Genomic DNA, 21,724 nt, shown 5'->3' with positions numbered 1-21,724 from the left:
AAGCAGCAGGAGTGAATGGAATTTTCAGAATTGTTCAGTCCATAGAGTCGACAGCAAAGGTTGCTGCTTAGCCATCTGCATTTATTTCTTCTTCTTTATTTTATGATGCTTTTGTGCTTTGGACTCATAACATATTCATGCTAAAACACAAAGTTCATTGTAAACTAAATGTAGAAGACAGCTCTAGGGAGCCGGTGGAGAACAGGATCTGTGTATCTATGTAGTATTTTTACAACATCTCAACTTCTTCTGTTTTGCCTTGTAACTGTCACAGATGGAGACTGCTCAGACAGGAAGCAGCAGAAAACAATCTGTAGAAAGCACAGCAGCAGTAAGACAGTAAGAAGCTGCTTTTGCTCCATGCTCCATTAAAAAGTCAATATAATTACTGTCTGTGACATAATTTATTACACAATCATGCAATAATGCTGTGATATTGATTAAACATTAGGAATATTTAAAACCAAAGTGCACTGTCTTGTGAAAAGGTGGATGCTGAACTCGGACCACATTTTGTATAATCGTTTTCTAATGGGCTTCCTAATTTCACGGGTCCGACCTCGTAGCTGCGAGCGTGTTTGGATTCAAAAATGCCTTCAATGCAGCTTTGGGACAAACTCATCACAACAGCTTACGGTATCATCATCTTCCTTGGGCTTTAGGGTTTCACGACCTACAGCAGCACAGCCATTAGCATTCAGGGTGAGCCTGGTAAATGACGCCTCAAAGTGGGGTGAGAAGATGGCTTGACACCACCTGAAGGAGCTAACTGGAGATTAGAACCAACACTAACTGCAGTAATCGCTTCCGTTAAAAGGCCGTTGAACAAAGCAAAGCTGCATGACAGCATCACTTCAACGCCTAATTCAGAGGAAAATACTCGGCAGCAGGTTCAAAAAGTCATTCGATTTCTCTGCCTGGTGGAATTGTTACGGATTTGAAATTGAAGACAAAATTCAGGGGAAAGTGTAAAGGTGCAAGGTTGCAAGTTTTACCGGAGGATGACACAGAGGGAGGTCAGTGTCAACTGCCAACTGCTTGAGTATGTGTTTTATATCTTTCAGAGAGAAACTATCACCCTCACGGTTCAGGTTCCTATTCATGAGCAAATCTTTCAGAGAATTTTAAAAACTGCACTTTGGTACTGCTGAGCTTGGGTCATTAATTAATGCTTCACCTCGGCAAACTCGTCCAAAGATAAAACTGGATTGGACACTTTGGAATAGAACAGATATGACATAATTGAAGGTGACCACTTAAAAACAACATGATCGCAACTATGACCTTTGCGGGAAATAAGAGATCAGAAACACTATTTTCAAGATAGCGTTCATCATGACATTAATAATCTACAATCCCTGCAGATTTGATGGCAGACGGCAGCACCCGTCCAAGTCTGATTAACTTTTATTGGGGGCAGTTTTATGGGATTTCCCTCTGGCTCTGCCGAGTGAAGTGAATGAAATGCTCCATAGCAGACAGCCTGAGGCCTAAGCCAATTAGAGGCGGTTGTGACACCCGTGGCAGCTTCTGTGCTTCCCCACGATGAGAGAGGTAACGAGGACTTGGTGACGGAAGAGCCAGGACGTGCAACAGGTGCAAAATCCACTTCCTTTTGCACTAAAAAGAATTATATACCATGAATAACAATAGTCTTGCTGGGTTTGGGTTTTATATGTAATACAAACAAAATGTTATATATTTATCTGCAATGTTCTTTTAGACGGAAACCTTAGCTGTTGCTTATTTATAAATGTTAGCATTCATCTTTTCATGTCGACCGTAAGCACTGTATTGATGGGGTGAAGAAAACACTCCTTGTTTTCGTCTGTGTGACAGAATTAGGAACAAATCTTGAACTTTCTTCCTATTGCATCACTTAAAGGCTCCAAAATCTCTCAAATGTGCTTAGTTCCTCAGAAGAAACGGTTTGCCTCATTATTGTTGTGCCAAACAGTGCAAATTTGGATAATAATGAAAATGAAGATAATGAATCAACCAGAGAAGATAAAAGGTCACGCATTATGCAGTGAACTCGCCCATTCGCAATAATGATTAGCATTTCGCGGTGCAGCACACGCATCTTCATCCATTCAAGAGGCTGTTTGAGACACTTTATTGTCAGTTTCTCATCTGCTTTTCTTCAACTAAAACTTCAGATTCACTTGAGCTCTGATGGCTGCAAGGGCACCTTTAGTTTACATCATGCAGGAGCAAATTGGTGTCAAATGATTTTTTAAAAAAAGAGTAGTACGTACAGGAGCTGTGATGGATTTTTATTTGAAAAATGTAGATTCCATTTTAATAGTTCCACCTTTAATTCATCCCTCACGTCTAGAGACCAGGTGACATTTGTTGACACGGAAAAGCAAATGAGAAACCCGAAAACTCACCAAACATGTTGCCAATATGTCCGTTTTTGGTCAGCGGCCTCAGCTCGTTCTTCCCCCAGGCGTAGAGCTTGTAGTTGTCCCAGGCAAACTTCATCATCTGCAAGGTCAACAGAACGCGTGTAAGCAGCTGCCACGGGTCTGACAGCGAAGCGCACGCTTCCATACTCATATAATTAAAGTGGTATCGCTCAGGGCAGAGAGAGTGATAGCTTATTGATCAGCCTGGATTAAGGACAAGCAAGCAATTAACATACACACGCAGCACTCTGCTAAAGAAGAAGATTGACATGTTCCCTGAAGCTACTCTGGTTAGATTAAAGCCCCGTTGGTGCCGACAGAATCCGGTTTATAACATGAGAACATAACATTTCAATGACGTCATCTTCATTGTAGGTTGTAATTGTGAGTCACATTCATCACCAAAGTTGTGTACAGTAAAGTGTCCGATATTGTGTTTTTTCTTATGATATAGCAATGGAAGGGTGTGTTACCCTGATTCATTTGCTAATGAGCAGCTGAGACCTGAGCAGACGCCGTTAAGGTTTTATACTCCTGGTCGTTAAACTAACAATTAAGTGGCACTTTGTGATGAAAGCTGTTGTCTTCATCGAGCGGAGGGTGAGCACATAACATAGTGGCAACACGTTCCTTTATCACGGAGATGTTTCACTTGGAACCAAAGTAGTAGAACCTCACATGATGGTTAATTTAACCTGAAGGGACGGTGAAAGTCTAAGCAGATGTTGATGACAATAAATCTGATCCCTGAGAGTGATTTCTCATGGATGGATGGATGGATGGATGGATGGGTGGATGGATGGATGGATGGATGGATGGATAGATGGATGGATGGATGGATGGGGGGTAGATAATGGATGGATGGATGGATGGATGGATGGATGGATGGATGGATGGATGGATGGATGGATGGATGATGGGTGGGTGGATGGATGGATGGATGATGGATGGATGGATGATGGGTGGATGGATGGATGGATGGATGGATGGATGGATGGATAGGGGGTAGATGATGGATGGATGGATGGATGGATGGATGGATGGATGGATGGATGGATGGATGGATGGATGGATGGATGGATGGATGAGTGGAACAAGGGTGATTAGACCCTGGTAGTGATCTTCACACTGTCGCCACACTCAGCTTCCTCCTCCAGGTGGGATCCTCCTCCACCTCCATCTCCTTGGTCTTTGTGGTGTTAAGATAAAGATGCTTGTTGTTCTTTAGATCTCAGAGTCCTTGTTTAGACTCCTGTACTTGTCGTCCTCTCCATTAATATGACCGACGGTAACTGTACTGTCAGAACAACTCTGGAGGATTTGCATTTAAAATCGTCTGTATAGATGGTAAACAGGAACGGGGCCAGGACAGATCCTTGCGGCACCCCTGTGCTGTTCTGGATTGTGCCACACATTTTTGAAAACATACAGATTGTAAATATAGATAGTCAACGACACTTAAGAAGTCAATGAAAGTTAACCTCACTGATAAAAACATCACTGTGGATGTTTTGCCACTGTAGTGAGATTTACAGTTCGAGGGTTGAAACCTGTCTTAGTCACCATCAAATCCATGCTTAAATGACCAGAGCATGTCTGCAGATTACTAACTCTCCTGATCACAACCCTCCACGTGCGCTCAGCCAATAATTGTTAGAGACACTGAGGTATGCTCAGCAAAATAAAAGAAAGATGAATAACGCAAACACCATCTGCGCAAGCGAACAAAAGATGGACAGACTGCTGCCAACACACACACACACACACACACACGGGATTTTGCAGTAACACAATGTCATCTCTATTATCAATACTGCATAAGACCGCTCATGCTCTCGAGGTGGGCTCCCCTAAGCCTGCGAGAAATAAACATGAATCCGATTATGTCTGACAAGGCCTCCAGCAGAAAATCCTCTCACCCCCAAAAAAGCCCATTATATGCACCTGGAAGAGTACAGGAACATTTCTTGCAGTAACAGAACAAACATTTTCCAGGTACACATAGTTGAAAATACATGTTTTCAGGTTCAGGCTAAACTGTACTTGAAAATGACTAAAAACTGTGGTCCCACTGTTATATGGCCAATCCGAAAGGGTGCATTTATCTGCGTATCTGTTCCTCTGACGTTTTGGTGCAGGTGGATCGAGGCAGACATTCATTTTCCAACCGCTGGTCAATAATTCATCATCACTGAGCAACAATGCTCTCTTTCAAGCCCTCAATCATATCCTGGGGGCTATGATGAAATGAAATTGCTTTGAAATGAAAGAAGAATTGAAAATGTTGTTGAAATCATTCCAAATTTCACATCTTTAGTAAAGTTCTGAACCTTGATCTACCCTTTCTGGTTGTGGGATTTAATATTTTTTAAAAAAGAACCTTCCCAAACCGAATCAAATGTGACGTAACAACTCCAATAACAATAACAAGACAATATATTTGGTTGATTCAATGGTCACTTTCAATCACTCAATAGTTAATTAATAACAAAAAGCAAGATAACAGATGACATTTTTATAACTGTATACTGTGTGGGGATTGTAAGAGTAGCCGCTGAGAGAAAATTAGCCAAAAAAACAAGCAAAACGACAAATCAATGATTAAAACAACAGGGAACTGATTGTTCAAGCTTAATTACAGGTCCACTGGCTCCTAATGAACCTTGTCAGCATGAAGTACGGTATATTTCAAATTAAACATTGACAATACAAACTGTTTTTTCCTGCAACGTGTTTACAGGAAACTCGAATTGCTTTGAGTTTTGTAAAACCTGCACATGCACAACACAAAGAAAAGCTTTGTCTTGTTGCCAAAACGCTGCCACAATCAAAAATCAGAGTCGATAAGAATATCTGGCACCGTTTCTGGCTGCTCAACACTGAAGCTGTTCCATTAGGCTGGAGGGAAAAAGAGCTCTGGCACAGTTTCTGCATCCGTGCTGCTGCGAGCTGCAGCGGAGGGTCACAGCGTGGGAGGATGAGGGTCAAACAACCGCATAACAAACCATCATCACAGCACACAACACACACGGCACTGATCAATAGCCACGGCCAAGCGTGACGCCTCCGGTCCGGCTTCGAGAGAGGATGAGACATTCGTTTCCAGGGATGCAAACAGACATGATCAGGATGCCAACCAGTCGCTGGTTACACTAATTGGCTGGTTGTTGGGTGTAGGAGGATCAATAAGTAAGCACAGATCCACTGATTGCAGTTAATCACGGATTGACCAGGATAAGATCCACAGAACCTGACATGCACAGGGTTTGACATCATGCCCTGGCTGTGCTCGTGCATGCTAGCAAAGCCTAAAACAGCTCAATAATGGCAGCCAAAGTGATAAACAAGGACTACAGTTAAAAGGACAAAATGTAAGAGAGTGCATGTGAAAAGAAATGAACTCCAGGCAAGCTTGGTGAGCAATAAAGCATCTTGAAATCCTTGATCATGCCTTTTTTTGGTAAATCATAAATTGCATAAGCATGAAAATCCCTTCATGCAACCAGAAATAATAGTGCAATCTTTGAAATCTCCACAGGCTTTAGAACAGAGCTTGAGCATGAATAATAAAACCTTGGTTATATTACCCATTTTGGCTGCACGTTTGCTTCTACATTTTATTGACTCTGAGGACAAACTATGACTTGTGCATAAATATGTGGGTTTTTGAACTCCCTGCAACCTAAACAAAACTACTATAAATTACCGCCTTATGAAAGAAATCGAGATCAACGGCAATGAACTCGCAAGCTGAAGGAAATTACTGCTGTGATTTCTGCATCAGTGAGGTCAATCTAAAGGTTAAGAGGACATGGTGTTAGCTGGGGCAGGAGCAGAGGGCCCAGAGGATGTGGTCACATGGATAGAATTGATTCACTCTAGTGACCCCCGAAGGGAAGTGTCAAAGTAGAAGAATGGGGTTACTCATTAAAAAGCGGGGCTAATGTTGGTTATGTCCATTTTAACGCTTTAACATCACACCGAACAGATATGTACTCGGTTTTGCTTTTTTCCCTCTTTTTACACACCAAATGCAGAATTCACCCCTTTGAGGAGAGAAAAAAAACACGCTAACTCAATTTATAGCAGTCCTGATATGTGTAACTGTGGGAGGCAGCTTTGAGAATTCACATCCACCCTGGTTACAGCTAATTAGCCAAGCGTGTGGGCAGAAATGGGCTGCAGAACCAATGAAGCTCACTGCTCTGGTTTGTTGTAAGCACAGACCTGGCAACTGGGCTTGTACTCAATGGCCCCTTCCTGGCCCCTACGGCCCCTCATATAGAAAGCTTAACTTACAGATGAAACAATTTGTAGCATACTCTGGACAACTAATTAGCACAGATCTCCTGCTTATGGTCCAGCAACAGTTCTCCCCTCACATTGCCACACAGAGTTTCTTCAAAGCATCCCCCAGTGGGGAATTGTAACACATTACATTTTCAAAATGATGATCAAAAATAGACAGGAAATGCCTTCTCTTTAAAAACAATCAGAAATGCACTGTACACTAATACAATCAGATGATTAATAAGGTGTCTTCTGCTAGAAACCACTGTGTGTGTCTTTCTGCTTTTAATGAAATGTAGATTTGCCTGCAGAATCCTGTCTTTCATCATAAAACATTAATAAAACTCTATAAGCCTTGCTGAACAATGTGACTGTTTTCATAGAAAACAAAATGTCATTTCATACGTGAAAAAGCCTCTAAAGTACACACATGACGTGCCTCAATGCACACTTGGCAAATGTTATGTTTGTTTCCTACAAGTTAGAGGTTCCTTTAATGAGAGGAGGCTTTGGGAGGATCGGGGGTAATAAATCAGCCCCGTAACCTGCCATGGCAGCCCAAGGATGCTGCCGTGTTTATAGGGTGTTGTGTCATCACCTGAAACAGGGAGAACCTTTGGCAGAGAAGACACAAAATCAGCTTTCCTCCCTGAACTTCCCACCTTTGTTCCACAACTTCTCCACTCACTTCCTCCACTTTCCTGACCCATCCTGGACAGCAAGTGTCTCCTGCTTAATGAAAACCACATCTGAGCACTGAAGAGGCCTTTTCGGTTTTTAAAGCCAGTAACGATGGATTCGGAGTCAGCACAGAGTTCAATTACAAGCGACAGCCAAAGCCGGACCACCAGGCTGCACGGAGCTGCGGCTCAGTCATGCATGGAAATAATGACCATGTGGAATCATTCCAAAATTCATTTGAGCATGAAAACAGAGTGTGCTTCATAAGAAGGATAACAAAATGCTGTAATAAAAATCTTCCATTTTACCAATAAGTATTTTGTTATGTTAAAAATCTACTATTATGAATCTTTTAACTTAATCAGCCCGCATCTTCAGAAGTAACGCTAACTTTTTTTTGCCGAATATCCTGGAAAAATGCTTAAGCTGTTTCATGACATCAGTTTCAAAAACAAGCACTTTGCATCTGTGCTGTATAAACGATGATTCCAGTTGCAGCAACCTTTCAGTGGGACGTGATTATGTGTCGATTTTTACGGCGGAAATTTGTTCTGCCTGTCCTGCTCGCGCGGTTTCTTCGACGCTGCTCATTAGGGAAGAAATGTCATGTGGCCCGAGTCACGGCCGTTCCCCGGTGTCCCCACGGATGGGTCGACAGGTCCAAACTGCTGGGACAGATTCGTGCCAAGAGAGCCGTTTCCCACGCGGGGCCTATTAAAACACAGATTTGTGTCTGGACCCTTTGGGGGAGATAAAAACTGCAGTATTAACGTGCCTGAATGAACCCAGTAGAGTCATAAATTGATAAATGATGAACAAACTGCATCCCCACCAACTCTAATGCAGGTCTACCAGAAGAAGCAGGAAGGTTTTGAATTCAGCCTGGTTTTACAATCGGCAGCATTTGTCCTTGGCCATGCAAATGATGGCGGACTGACCTTCCTGACATGCCACAGTCACACAGCACGCCAATCTAAACGCTGTAGAAAAGCTTTTAAAATGCGGCCAAACACATATTTGTGTGGGCTTGGAACGCCGGTCAAGTGCAAATAAACCTCTGCTCATCCCAATAACAGCAGCTACTGTGCAGGAAGCTGACGGACAACATATAATAAAAATGGATGTTTTACGACTTCAGTTACTGTTTAGAATCTGAAATAATGATTTTTAAGCATTATTCCATTCAAATTTCAGGCACTTATCAAAACAAAATGTTCATCACTGAACACAATCAATCAACCATGTGACATTTTTAGCATTAAGCAGGCAGTTAGGAGCTTATTTGTGGTCTTGCAGAAAGTCATCTAGACGAGGTTTGCTTTCTCTTTTGAGAGTCTTTCTTAGTCCTGACTAGCTTGCTCTCATCTCATCTTCTTAACTGCTTTACCCCTTTTGGGGTGAAGAAAAGGATGCCCTTGACAGTGCTCTGAAGATATTCTGACAACTTCTCCTACTACCAGATCACCTTCCATGTTTGGTCCAGCCTGGGGCTTGAACCAAGGACCTTCTGCTTCTCAGCTCAGCTCCCAACAGACTGAGCTACCACCAACAACCGTCTCGGTATTTGTACTTCTGCTGGATCAAAGGGGCTGAATGGCTGTCATTGGGGAGTCGTCATAGCTGCCATGAAGGGATGTTCGAGGTGCTCAGGTGAGCTGTTATGGTCACATGCTCCAAGAGAGAGTGGAGTGCTTCACCCAGGTGTGAATGGATGTTGACCTGTTTGGGGAGAAGATTCAGCAGTGCTGGATGTGGGAGGAAGGTAACATCATAGGCCTCCTCCTCTCGTTGAAGATGGAAGAGCTGCACAATCAGTGATCTGACTCCACCTGGGGGTTCTGTCCTTTGGGTGGACCGACCCCTGTCTAAGAATGTTGCCAGGCTTGAAATGAATATTAACGTGATGCTTGCTAAAGATCCTAATGAGGGTTTTTTGGAACGAGCGGCAGCAGAAATGGTGTGCCTCTTTTCATGGTCCGTTCCTTTATGCGCCTTTAAAAAAGAGGTTCTTTCATCGATCGACTCGATGATTGTTCTCATTCACGGCCACATCTGCGTTTCAAAAGAAAGTGACGTATATGTCTCCACATCTAAAGAGGACGTAAATTAGTTTTTAAAATGACAGAGGATGGAAAACATAATGGAAGTAATAGTCAAAGAAGGACCTAGAGAACAGTGAAAAGCAATTTGTTTGCCAGTAATTGCCAGTTTGAGGTGGCTGGCTGCCGGAGGAGAAACCCACACTGGGTCCTGAGGAGTGCCCGAGTTCTTATTAGAATTTAAATTACAAAGCCTTGCAATCGTCTGGTGAGTGTCACAATATGGCACGGGTCTTTGTGCCCATCTGTAGTTAGTGTTTATCAGGATTGTTTTAAGACACAAACACAGATGTAGACCGGGTTCAGTTCAGCGGGCCAGGAAGCAGAACCGAGAGAACCACTGAGGGATTTAACTCTGAGGTAAGCAGCATTCTCCGGTTACAGCGGATTTGTGATAAAGATTCTAACTGGAGCATCCAAGGATAATTTCACTTGGTGCACATGGTGGGAAAAGGAACGTACGTCCGTGATTGTACATGAGCGTATGAAGATAGTTCACTGTTTTCAAGGGAAGGGACACTTTTTCAGGCATCATTTATTTGCCTCAGGCTGAACAATGGCTCTGTGATCACTCCAACAGTGCCGAGGAATATTTTTTACGTCGCTAAAAAGGGGAAGTTCATCACAAAAAATCACAGTGCCCATTTATTTGATTCAAAAAGTCAAGCTTTTATGTCAAGAACAGCAACAGCGGCTGAGGCAAGCAGATTTCTTTGGGATATACATAAGCACTGATGTCAGGCTGGACACTAAAGTAAGCATTCATACCAAGAGAGGAGAGCTAGCTACAGCAGCAAGGGAGCACAAAGAGAAGAACAATGGTGGAGACCAGGTAAACTCCCCTGCGTCACTTCAAGAAGCAATTGACTCTTGCCGGTCCTCACAGGTGTCTGAAAGCTCAGTTGATGTCACTCACCTTTCCTGCATGCAGATGAGTTACATTGCTTGATGCTGTGGGTGAGCATGCCCCCCCCCCCCCCCCCCCCCCCCCCCCCCAATGCCCGCCCTGCTGTCATCAGATGAGTTCTGACCTGGTTCATGATTTCTTAGGGTGGGAATTTATGTGTGTGAAGAGGAGAAAGACTGCCAGGATGGATGGTGGCTGAAAGCAAAACCCGAATCACCTTACACGTCATCCAAAACTAGCACACCTGCTTGCAGCACGCTGACTGCTGCAGTTTATGGGTTTAAAATGGCACCAAAGACCAGCAGAATATTCAAGAAATATGTGAGACACCGACTGGTGCTTTTTAAGACTGACAGAGCCCGAGGATGAACTTTGCTTTGAAACATCTTCACTTTCCAGTATGATTTTTCAAACACAAAGACGAGCCTTTGAAACATACGCGGCCTCACCAGTGCTTTCATCTTACATTTCTGACTTTCCATAATAATGAAGCTTGTAAGCAGAAAATGAATGTTTTCCCCCCCAGAAAACAGGACTGTTGTGGTAAATAATGCTGAAACTATTTATTTATTAGGTTTTCTTTTCAATTTGCATACTAATACATAGGTGTTGGTGCCTTGTTTGGTTGGTTTAAACTAGGTCTGTGCGATTAACTTAATTAAAAATGATGCAGATTGAGTGTTTCAGAGCAAACAAAAAAGGAGTCCAAACCCTTGCTAATGCCTCACCGTCTGCATACGAGCAATACATCATGACTAAAGCACTTAATGGAGTAGATAAAACAGAAAAGATTGGCCTTCAATTAGCAAGCATGACAACCAACAGGCTAATTCTAATTCAATATCTTGGTCCGCAGACACCACGCAGAACGGAGTGATAAGAAGAAAAACCTCAAGGAGCTGCTCCTTAATTCATTACTTTCAGTCACTATTGATTTAACATGCAAGGTGCATTTTGCTATGAATGCAGGTTGAGAAATTATATCCTTTTTCAATGGCATTTGAGGAAGCAGGAAGACATCACTCACCCTGCCAGAATAGCTCCACAGTCTTATTATCTGACTTAAATGAAATTCGAACTGAAAAAGAGGCAATTTGAGTGTTCACACAGAGAAAAATAGCTGACTACATGCGGCCCTGCTCTACCCATAAAGAGCAGGACAGACGTCTGACTGCCTACACACATCCAGCTAATCCCCAAAATCTCATCTTCAATTAAAACCAAAAGCAGCTTATGCTCGCTAACACAATAATCGTTCTTTTGTGGTATTTTTGAGAAGCGTGCAGCGATATCTGGCCTGCCAACATCCAGTTCAGTAACGATTCTGGGAATATGTTGACAAGGTCACGACAGCATCTGTAAAACACAAGCCCGACTTGTAGTATCTTTTATGATATCTCTAATACAGCTTTCCATAACAATACCTGCTTAAATCCAAAGAGAGGCGAGAACTCTAGATAGTAATGGAACATATGACAGCTAAAGAGACCGATGATGTCTCCTAAATAATAACTCTGCTGTGTAATTCATTTGGAATATTGACAAGGTAATTTCCAAGTTGACTTCCTCATAATCAGAGGCGATGATGCTGCAGATTTGTGAGGCCCAAAATATCCAGGTTCCCTATTTGAACCCTCTTGTCATTCCGTGGGTCGCACTTAAACTGAGATTAGAGATAAAATGTGGGTCGCATATTTGTTGTTGTGGACTTACCCATCTGGACCAGAAGAGCTGATATCAGATGGGGGCGTAAAGTAACCACCTAGAGTATTTAGAGCTCTAAAATGCACACGTGTGATGAAGCTTTGCAACTACTATATGCTGAAAAATGATAAATGCAACTATAAATCCTTTGGAGCATTTATGTAATGGAGTATTGGATAATTAGTGCACTGCATAGCAGTCATTATTATATCAACTAAAAACATGAGGTAAAACGAGGTGCCCGTTTACAGCATGTCAATCAAAAACTACAAGCTGGAAAAAAAACAAATAACATTTTTGACGTTCTCTCATACATTAAACCTGGAAGACTCGCCTCCGACGTGTCAAGTATCTGTAACCCCAAAGAAAAACATCTCTTCTGGAAAACAAAATGGTGTCCTCGCCCAACATAAATAGTAAAAATGTAAAACTAAGCAAGGCTAAAGGTCCAGGATGAGTTAGTCTTCCTCAGAGTGGAACCAGAAACACCAACCTCATGACCTCCTGACCCTCCACATAAGTATTACCCAGCAGTGGAGGATTCTGGGGTTTAAATAAGTCATGAAGTGCAAATAAGAGCAGAGGCACAATCAGTTCAGCTTTCAGCGTAACTCTAGAATAGTTGCATTAATATGACAAACACGGAGGAAGAACTCATTAAGACACGTCGTGAAATGCTGATTTCAAGACAGAAATACGTCTGTGTGGGATTGGAAGGCTGGAGCTGAGAGCGAAAGAAAAGAACTTCACCTGCTGAGGAACAGAAACCTCTTAATTAGACACAGGTAAATCCTTTGTAGCGGTCATATGGCAGAACATGAGTAAATATGAAATTATATAGTAGACCAGCACAGCAGAAAATGGCCCAGCCATTTCAGAGCAGGGCGATAGAAAAAACTGCAGTTAATTACCACAAACATCATTTCAATTATTGCAAACGTTTCCACAAATTCAAAGCCGAGTTCGTCTCACTTTGCTGCTAAGCTAGTGCAGGAAAAGCTCCTGGAGGTTGTCCCAAACCTACCACTCTGTCTCCCGCGCAGGCTCTTAAACCGCCACAGTCCAGGCACACACAGTTTAAGCAGCTCTGTGTCTCAGAAAAGCTTTCTGTGCTCAAATTTCAATCCATTTTACCCCCTAAAATGTGTTCAGGGAGCAAGAGAAAATGAGTTAGCGACCATGCCTCGCCTTTTTGAGCCTGGCCATTATAGTCGATCCGCAGAGACACGGTGAGAAACTTAAACAAACACTTGGGTCCGACTGCTGGCTGTCATGTGTACGATTATTGTTTTGCTGCCTAATCTGTTTTTTATTGCTTATCCTAATTCTGTTTATATTTCCCTGCCTCTCTTCTCCTGCCTGCCTTTACTTAGATTTTCTTCAACGCAGTTCCTTTCTCGGTGTTCTTTTATCTCCTCTCCCGATTTCAGCCATCCATTTTTATTCCTGCCTCACCTCTGCTCTCCTGCTTCTATTTTGGTTCATTGGATGAGCTTCTGAAGTGGTGCAGTATACAAAAAAATAGAAGTAAATGTTTCTTTTGGCCGGTTTGTCTCAGGGGAAAATAGGCCTATAACATGCCTTCTGGAGTCTCTGTGACAGAATCTGAAGCAAAACAAGGCAACAAGGGTCATCTCTGATGACACGCTGGCTTTCTCAGCTATGAAAGGGGGCCATTTATTCAACTGCATCCTTTTTTTTTCTTTTACATGTGTTACATATGTGCAGCCCCATTTATTGAATTTCTAATGCCCTCCTCCCTGCAAAATGCTGATAAGACCAATGATGCTCTCTCTTTGCCTTCTGAGATTAAACCCTGCAGCTTTTTCTTATTACTATAGCATGTAGGTGTGCTGATGTAAAATAAATAGCTAAATAAACAATATAAAGACAGGGGGAAAGTACTTAGAGAAAAAAGCTTAGGCCGAATGAAAAAGGAGAAAGCATTCACCATGAATCTCTGTATCCTTGCTTATATTATTTACACTGTGAGCGGAGCTGAAACCTGCCCGGCCCGGACGCTAAAGCAAAAGTGTATGTGGGATAAATATGAGGAGGATTAAAAACCCACTGTGTCCTGTCCCCTGTCTCGCAGAGGCTGTATGAGCCAAAGATGATAGCGTGTGACCTGCATTTGCTGCTGCTCATGAACAACAGCAGGGAGCTATGAATAAACATAAGGGTTTGAAATCTGGGCGTTAAAAATAGGTTTGAACAATGAGAGGATGGTCGCAAAGGTCAAAACGCACGCCATCAAGGACAAACTTTATTTTTTAGCTGGATTCACACACACACACACACACACACACACGTTCCTGGTGGGTTCACGTCCAACTCCAAGCCTGCCAGAACACACACAGCTCCAGGCAGATGTTTGCCACTGACCACATACTGACCACAGATCAGAATCCATGCCAGGTGAACCTGTCCAACATGTGCCTAGCTTGGAGGACAAAATGGAGTTATTTTGCAGTGAAACACTACCCTGCATTGCATATATGCACACAATACCCCCCCACCACCACCACACACACAGACAGACACACACACACGTGTGTCCATTCTACATCTTAGTGATTTAGTCTGATCATTAAGAAGGTGCAACCGTCTCTGTTAGTAAATTCCTCTACATTATGTTTAAGTCATAAGATCACTAGTTTTACTAGATTATAAGTGACTTGACACATTTCACTAAACCCAAATGTTTGATTTGGGAAAAATAAAAGGGGATGTTTTGTTGTCTGATGTAGCAGCTTTGAAGAATTTGCACAATGGTAAGTCGATGGATGACTGGCTGCAATTATATATATCGTGCTGCTTTGTTTTCTTTTTTCGATATGTTATTTAGGACGGTTTGTGTCGACATTGTGTGCAATTGTAATAATAGTTAGCAAACCAGCAGGGCTACAATAAACCATTAAGGTAGCCCGAGCCACTATTTACCCAGTCTTAGGTGTACTACTGTTGGCCAATAGGCACTGGAATTAAAGCATAATTTATGTGCGTAGAATAAATATTGCTTTCATATTCCCGCAATAAATCGACTGCTAAATGCTTCAATGAGATCGCAATAAAGCAACCAAAAAAAGCTGTTTTCTTCAAATGAATCTTTCCTCCTTTCACAGTCAGGGACCCAGTCTGATAGGAATTACTCAGAGGCATCCACACAAACAACATGATGTGTCTCCTGATGATGTGTTTACCAACTGCTGCATAAATTATAGGCAGCCGACTGATTGGTTTGTTGTTTAACAGCATATTTTGAGTATAAAAAATGGAAGCGTAGGCTATGGTATTTACCTAATTACCTATGGTCCAGGTATTTCTTTTCTAAACACCTAATGGATGTTTGCTTTCTTTGTCTTGAGCCCACTTATCCTTGTCGTCTTTTTCCTCTCCCCTTCGTTCACTCAAGAGAGATCCGTAACAGGCCGATCACTCTCTCCCGGGCAGAAAGGGCCGATGAAGTTAGTATTGATCTAATCCTGTGAAAACATACTGACAAAGGCCCGTTAAAGCCCGTCTTGGTACAAAGTCCCATTTTCCCCAACAAAGTGTCCATGAAGAGGGAAGCTGAGAAGCACAATTATTCAAGTTACTGACTAATCTCTTTCTTCCCAAGAGCGAAGGGATTGTCTCCACTCTGGGACAAAACACAGAATGAAAAAAAAGGGGGGGGGTGCACTCAATGGGCAGCCAAGATACCAGGGAAAACCGAGAGTGTTGAAGACTGAGGATGATTAAAAACAAGAACAAAAGTGGAAATAGGAGAGGTAGGACAACAGGAGTAACGCTAACCCCCCCCCCCAGGTTTGAGCTAGCGTTGTGCTTATGTGATTAGCTGAGTGGAAACTGTGATGGCAGTACAAATGCTCTGTTTTTTAACACTTATAATCACAATATTCCAATTTAGTTTTATCTACTTTACCAAAGGGCGAAGAATGAGATGGTTTGTAAAGAAACAGTATAAATACAGGGAGAAAAAGAGTAATATGTTGCTAGCTTTAAGGAATGGAAGGGCTTTTAAAATGTTGACTTTATTACAAAACTCTTTGAACATCTGGGAAACATCTGGTCCTTTTACTCCTTTTATGAAGATGCGGGATAAAAACCTTGTTTGATGTTGAACTGAAATTTGGCAATAAATATAAATAAATGGTAGCTTTTTCCAGGTCAGAAGAGCTGCAGACTCAAACTTGAAGAAAGTTAAACGCGCCTTTATCACTGCCAGGCCTGATTGCGGCAGTGCTCTCTATACTGTCAGAGTCAGAATCTTCCCTTTCCCATTTACCACTGGGCCAGAGAGCACCAGCCAGACTGCTCACCAGTACAGGCAGACGTGAACATATCACATCCTGGCAGTATCTAAATAACTTAAGGACTTAAATCTTGAAACCTGGTCCTGCTTGCATTTGATAAAGATACTACATGTGATTCTAGAGGGAGTTCCCTTCATTCTTTTACTGTTTAATTGTCTTTTTGTCCTTGTCATTATCCTTGGATGCTCTCTGTGCACTGCTTTTTTATATTTATTGTATCTTTTTTCCTCTTCATACACTGTGAGGCACTTTGGTTTGAAATGTACTCTATATTTTACTTACTTACTGAGTATTGAAACCACTTTCTATAGTGTTGCTTTTTAACCAATAACAACTCGCGGTAATGTAGATTAAACCTTTCTAATTATCATGCATAAGCTGTTTAGCTGTTCACACCTTCTGTCCTGCTTCACAGCAGCACTTGAGAGCCCATTTTGTGACTAAAATGGTTATTTCCCTAATGCATGACATTGCTTGAGTGAGCTGGCAGCAATCAAATCAGATCAATTTGAAAACACCTGGAGGGATGGAGAGAGGGTGAAAACAGAAGAGTGAAAAGATATAAACTGCCATCACAAGTGGCCCCCTAATAATGACAGATGCAGAAACACTTCAACAGCGTCGGATCCGGAGCTGTAAATTCACTACAAAGATGTAGCCACGTAAGACGAGAGCATTTATATTTAGCAGACTTTGAATGGGCACATAGATGGCGGTGGGGGGTTGTGGGAGGACACTTTATATCAGCGTGTGTGTCTCACCTGTCTGCTTCTTGGGCACTCTGGGTAATGTCAGGAATGAGTAAAATTATGGGGAAGGGAAGATTAAAGTGTGCTTTGGAGACCTTGGTTAAGGAGGAAAGAAAGCTAGTCAAAGACAAGTTTAATGGGCTGCGATTTCACTCCATGAAAAACACCGCGAGGAGAAACTGGGAGAGGTTGAAATATCTTTTTAAACATTTATTTTTTTCTCCAATAATCATTTCTACGGGTAAGAGGGAGACAAAAACTTCTTCTGTGGGTGGGTAAGTTGGAGTTGGAATGAGCAGTGTGAAGGTAAAGCACTCACACACGCGTGCCTCCACCTCCATTTTGCCGAACAAACACCCCAGGCAAACACAGCGGTCCCCACAGCCCTATAAAAGCAGCAAAATAAATACCTACACACACAGCACAATTCATATTTACTGCTTAAGGTGGTCACAGCTTTGGCCCCCTGTACCCACCCAGTCAGTATTACCCCTCCCACCCTGACCCCCACCCTCCATGAATTACAGGCCTGTGAGTGATGGGGCCTCATGTGTACACGTGCATTTCTAAGTCCATGTGTGTGCTTTACAGCTGGGAGGACAGGGTGAGGGATTCTTCAGGCATAGCGGGCGGTGGGGTCACATAAGCCACTTTGCATGGTCTGTATGACGGGGATATAAAGAGAGGAGCTTGGGAACGTCCTGAGCCGATTTACTGGGTGGAGAAGGACAAAATGTCCACGATGGAAAGAGCAGTGGCAGAGGCCTACACCCCCACATGTCAGAAGATACGTGTTCACGTTGTTTCTACAGCACGGATGGAAATGAAATTACTGTAGTAGACTCACACACATTCTTGAGCTAGTGTGCAGCGACTAGCTCCTGCGTCTAATGTGCAGTGTGGACATAACAAATATTGGCTTTGGGGAGCGCAGCATTCACGTTCACTGCAGCCTCACGTTGATCCTAATCTAATCAAAGGAGAATTGAGGGGATTTGAGGGATTCCCTTCCTCCCCCTCTTTATATTTCACGGTTGAACTTATTCAATTTTGAGTGGTCAGAGATTTCCTGCAATTTCATATTTCCTGATTAAAATGTAATATGGATGCTTGTGTATTAATCAGACTCAGATTAATGCATATGTCCAGTTGGACTCAGGGGCGGAATGATTACATTTTGAAAAAGCTCAAGGTCACAGCAGCCTCGTGCTCCAGTGCTTTTGCATGAAGAATCTTGCAAATGGACAAATATACATATCATTTTTTTTTATATAAAATCATTATTATTTTCTCCCAATATCAACCTACACTCAAGGTCCAACTGATCCTATTGCGGTGGTAAAATATTATAAGGGCAATATCTCAAGATGGCCGAGAAGACGGTCATTCATTTGTCCTCGAGGATGAAATAAATTACATTTTTCTCTGGGGGGGAGGGAGGGAGGGTCAAAGGTCAGTCTTACATACATTCATTAAATCAAGAAGGATTGAGAGAGGGAACTGCATTGATTGTGTAGTGACACAGAAGAAATATAATAAGAAGCTAGGCAATAACCCCAGACGAAACTCTGCTGTTAATCTAATCCAGGAGGAGACAGAAGCTCTGAGTGACAGATGATCATTCTGTTTATATGCAGACGCTACCATCCCTCTACATCCCCTTTAATGCGAGGAATTACGTGGAAATTGGCCCATTATTCAATGTCAAGTAAAGAGAAACATTTCCTTGTTGTTTCTGTTGTTGCTCATTGTTGTTCCTGGTGTTTTATTTATTATTTATTATTTATTAAGCATCACTTTTTTGCAGACCCTATTGATTCCGCCGCTCCCATCATCTCTTAAGCCAAATGCATCAGCCCTATCTATCATTCAACTCATGACCCACTGTGACAGAGCCCAATGAATAAATATCCAGTAATGTAATGTAAATGTAAATGTAATGGCCGCAGATTTTGTATCAGCGGCGCAACGCGATCGCATTGTCCTCTGATTATCTGCAAAACTCCAGCAGCATCTGAGGACGAGAAGGACGGGGAGCCTTCCGTCTTCTGGAAAAGACCATCCGTCTTTAGTGAAGGAGCCCCCTTGAGGACTGAGAGATCATCAAGACGAAGACGTGACACTTCTCTCCTGACATTAGATCAATCGGGGAGTGATGTGATAGTTTGGGTCTCTTTTCCATGAAGCCAGAAATAGTATCATAGCAACAAGATACGGTGTATGTGCATGTGGTGTCCATGATGTGGTCCTTCCAATTTCTGTTGAGCTTCTGCAAAGGAAAACTGAACAGGAATGCAAGAAAAAACAACAACAAGAAAACACAATCATCCTCTAGCAGCTTTAAGAACTCAAACCCGTGCGCGCTCTGCAGCAGCTGATTATGCATTAAAAAAAACCAAGACAGTATTACTGTAGCACACTTACTACAGCTTTAATATTTGCATTGCATTGCATTGCATTGTGAAATTGGGACTACAATGCATTTCACTCTGCGCTGATCACACTGGGAAGGAATGATGGAAGTCACTGTTCTGTGCCTGGTTATTATTATTTATCTTTATTTAACCAGATCAAACCCATCGAGATCAGGATCTCTTCCCTAAGGATGACCTGGCCATAAGGTCAGCAGCACATATCATAGGAATAGTTACAAGAGAGTGATAATATAGGTTAAAACATACAATTTCAAAGATGCAGTGTTGGTTTTCAACAAGAATAAAAAGAGTGGGAGCTGTAACAAAACAACAAACAGCATTTAAAAGGTGAATCCTGATCCCGCTGATGCTGCATTTCCATGGAGTATTTGGAATTGGCATGTGCTTGTCTACCTGTTTCAATGAGTGACAGGTACAGCGTGAGGAAACGATGCCACCTTTATCAGCCTTTTGTAGTCCAGTGAAGACATCCCATTCCAACCAAATTCAGTTCAACGCTGAACCTGTAGCTTTGCAGAATTCCACTGAGAACATCACAGTCACTGGTCAGACTGGGATTAATGACCTGTACAAACATGGATCTTCCACCTCAGTAATTACACCTCAGGAAGGACCAGAGGCGCTGACACTCACTCCGTCAATCACTGTATTGATCCTTTCACAGCAGAACTCTACACCAAAGCCTCTCCCCCTATTCACCTTTTCCCGTGACATAGACGCAGTGGCAGTATATCACTCAGCAGTTTCAATCACTCATTTATGACTTGTGATGTACTGCATACATCACCACACACACACACACACACACACACACACACACACAAACACAAGGCCACCCACTGGGCCAATCCCATTAAAGCCAGTCTCACCGCTTCTTGACACCTGGGAACCCCAACCCAGGTTTCATGCTTCACCTTCATTTCCTGTTTGTGAGTCAGGGCAACACGGCAGCGTGATCACAAACAGGAACAATTCATGGTCTCATTACCAAACAGGAAAAGAGCTGTTAGCAGCAGCTGCAGTGTGGTATCGGTGCACTGCTGTTAGTTGGGCTTTGACAGGATGTGAGATTAAATACAACTCAACTTCTGAAGCAAAAAAAGTTCTTATTAGGGTAGTTTTATATTTAAATATTAAATACACCTATAGATTTGCAAGATTTAGAAGTGTATGTGGGAATATAATTGAGAAATGTTTTGATATAAATCAGCAACATGACAGAAAAAAATGCTTAGAAATGGGCAAAAAGTAGGCCCAAATGAATATAAATTCAGCTGAATTACCACCGTTGGATCTTCTTATTCACTCCTTACTGAGATGGTGACTAACCAGGGGATTCCAGCCAAACCTTGCTGATAACAAACACACAAACCCTGATAACACAAACTCTGATAACACTTTCACTTCATTAAATGTGACACACAATCTCCCTCCTCCTAATCAACCATAAGAGAGAGCCGCCACACAGCTCCCCCCACTTCACCTCCAGCTATGAATTCCCAACAGATGAAAATCTTCTTTTTTTTTGAAGGAAAGCATCTGAAGAGAACGAGGAGAGGCATGAAGTGAACGGCTGAGCTGTTCTTTGAGAGAGGGCAGCCATTCAGATAAGCGCTATCAGATCAACGAGCGAGATGATGAGGCAGGGCGAAGCGGGAGGGGCATGATATTCCTGAACTGTAACCATTGTTGTCGCCAACAATCCCGAGACCCCAGTCGATGAGAGATCCTTCACAGCAGAGGAGAAAACGACAGGCATGAAAGAAACATGAAGGGAAGTGAGTGTTTCAATTTCGCACCACTGAAAATGAAACGGTTGCGCTGACAACAAAACCCAAAGTTTCAACCAACAGTGAAATTACCGATGTTACTTCCTGGTTGTGAGACTGCAGACGTGGCCTTGCTGGACCGCTTTCCCAGTTCTGAAACACACCGAGGTTTCCTGAGACAAGCGAGTCATCCAAAATGTTAGATCGGGGACTGGGCAGAGAAGTGGAGGGTTCTCAGTTCGAGGCCCAGTGCAGTAGGAGGGGAAGGTTCCAGAGCACTTTCACTGCTGAGCTACCCTTGAGCAAGATACCAAACTCACAAATGTTCATATAAGGTCCTGCGATGAACTGGTGAGTCAT

At 42.6% G+C, this 21,724-nt stretch overlaps 1 protein-coding gene across 2 annotated transcripts in view; it reads right to left on the bottom strand.

The window, feature by feature from the left end:
* LOC101068067 (mannosyl-oligosaccharide 1,2-alpha-mannosidase IA) overlaps positions 1 to 21,724 on the bottom strand; it is a 126,648-nt gene that overhangs the window by 66,388 nt on the left and 38,536 nt on the right. For both annotated transcript variants that reach the window (XM_029839373.1, XM_011605049.2), the window contains exon 2: positions 2,394 to 2,490. In XM_029839373.1, coding sequence (XP_029695233.1) covers positions 2,394 to 2,490 — 97 coding nt within the window. The remainder of the gene's footprint in view (positions 1 to 2,393; positions 2,491 to 21,724) is intronic.

The sequence above is a fragment of the Takifugu rubripes genome, chromosome 7, assembly GCF_901000725.2.
Source record: "Takifugu rubripes chromosome 7, fTakRub1.2, whole genome shotgun sequence".
Lineage (NCBI taxonomy): Eukaryota > Metazoa > Chordata > Actinopteri > Tetraodontiformes > Tetraodontidae > Takifugu > Takifugu rubripes.
The sequence above is the reverse complement of the archived record's forward strand: the minus strand, read 5'-3'. Positions and strand labels throughout refer to the sequence as shown.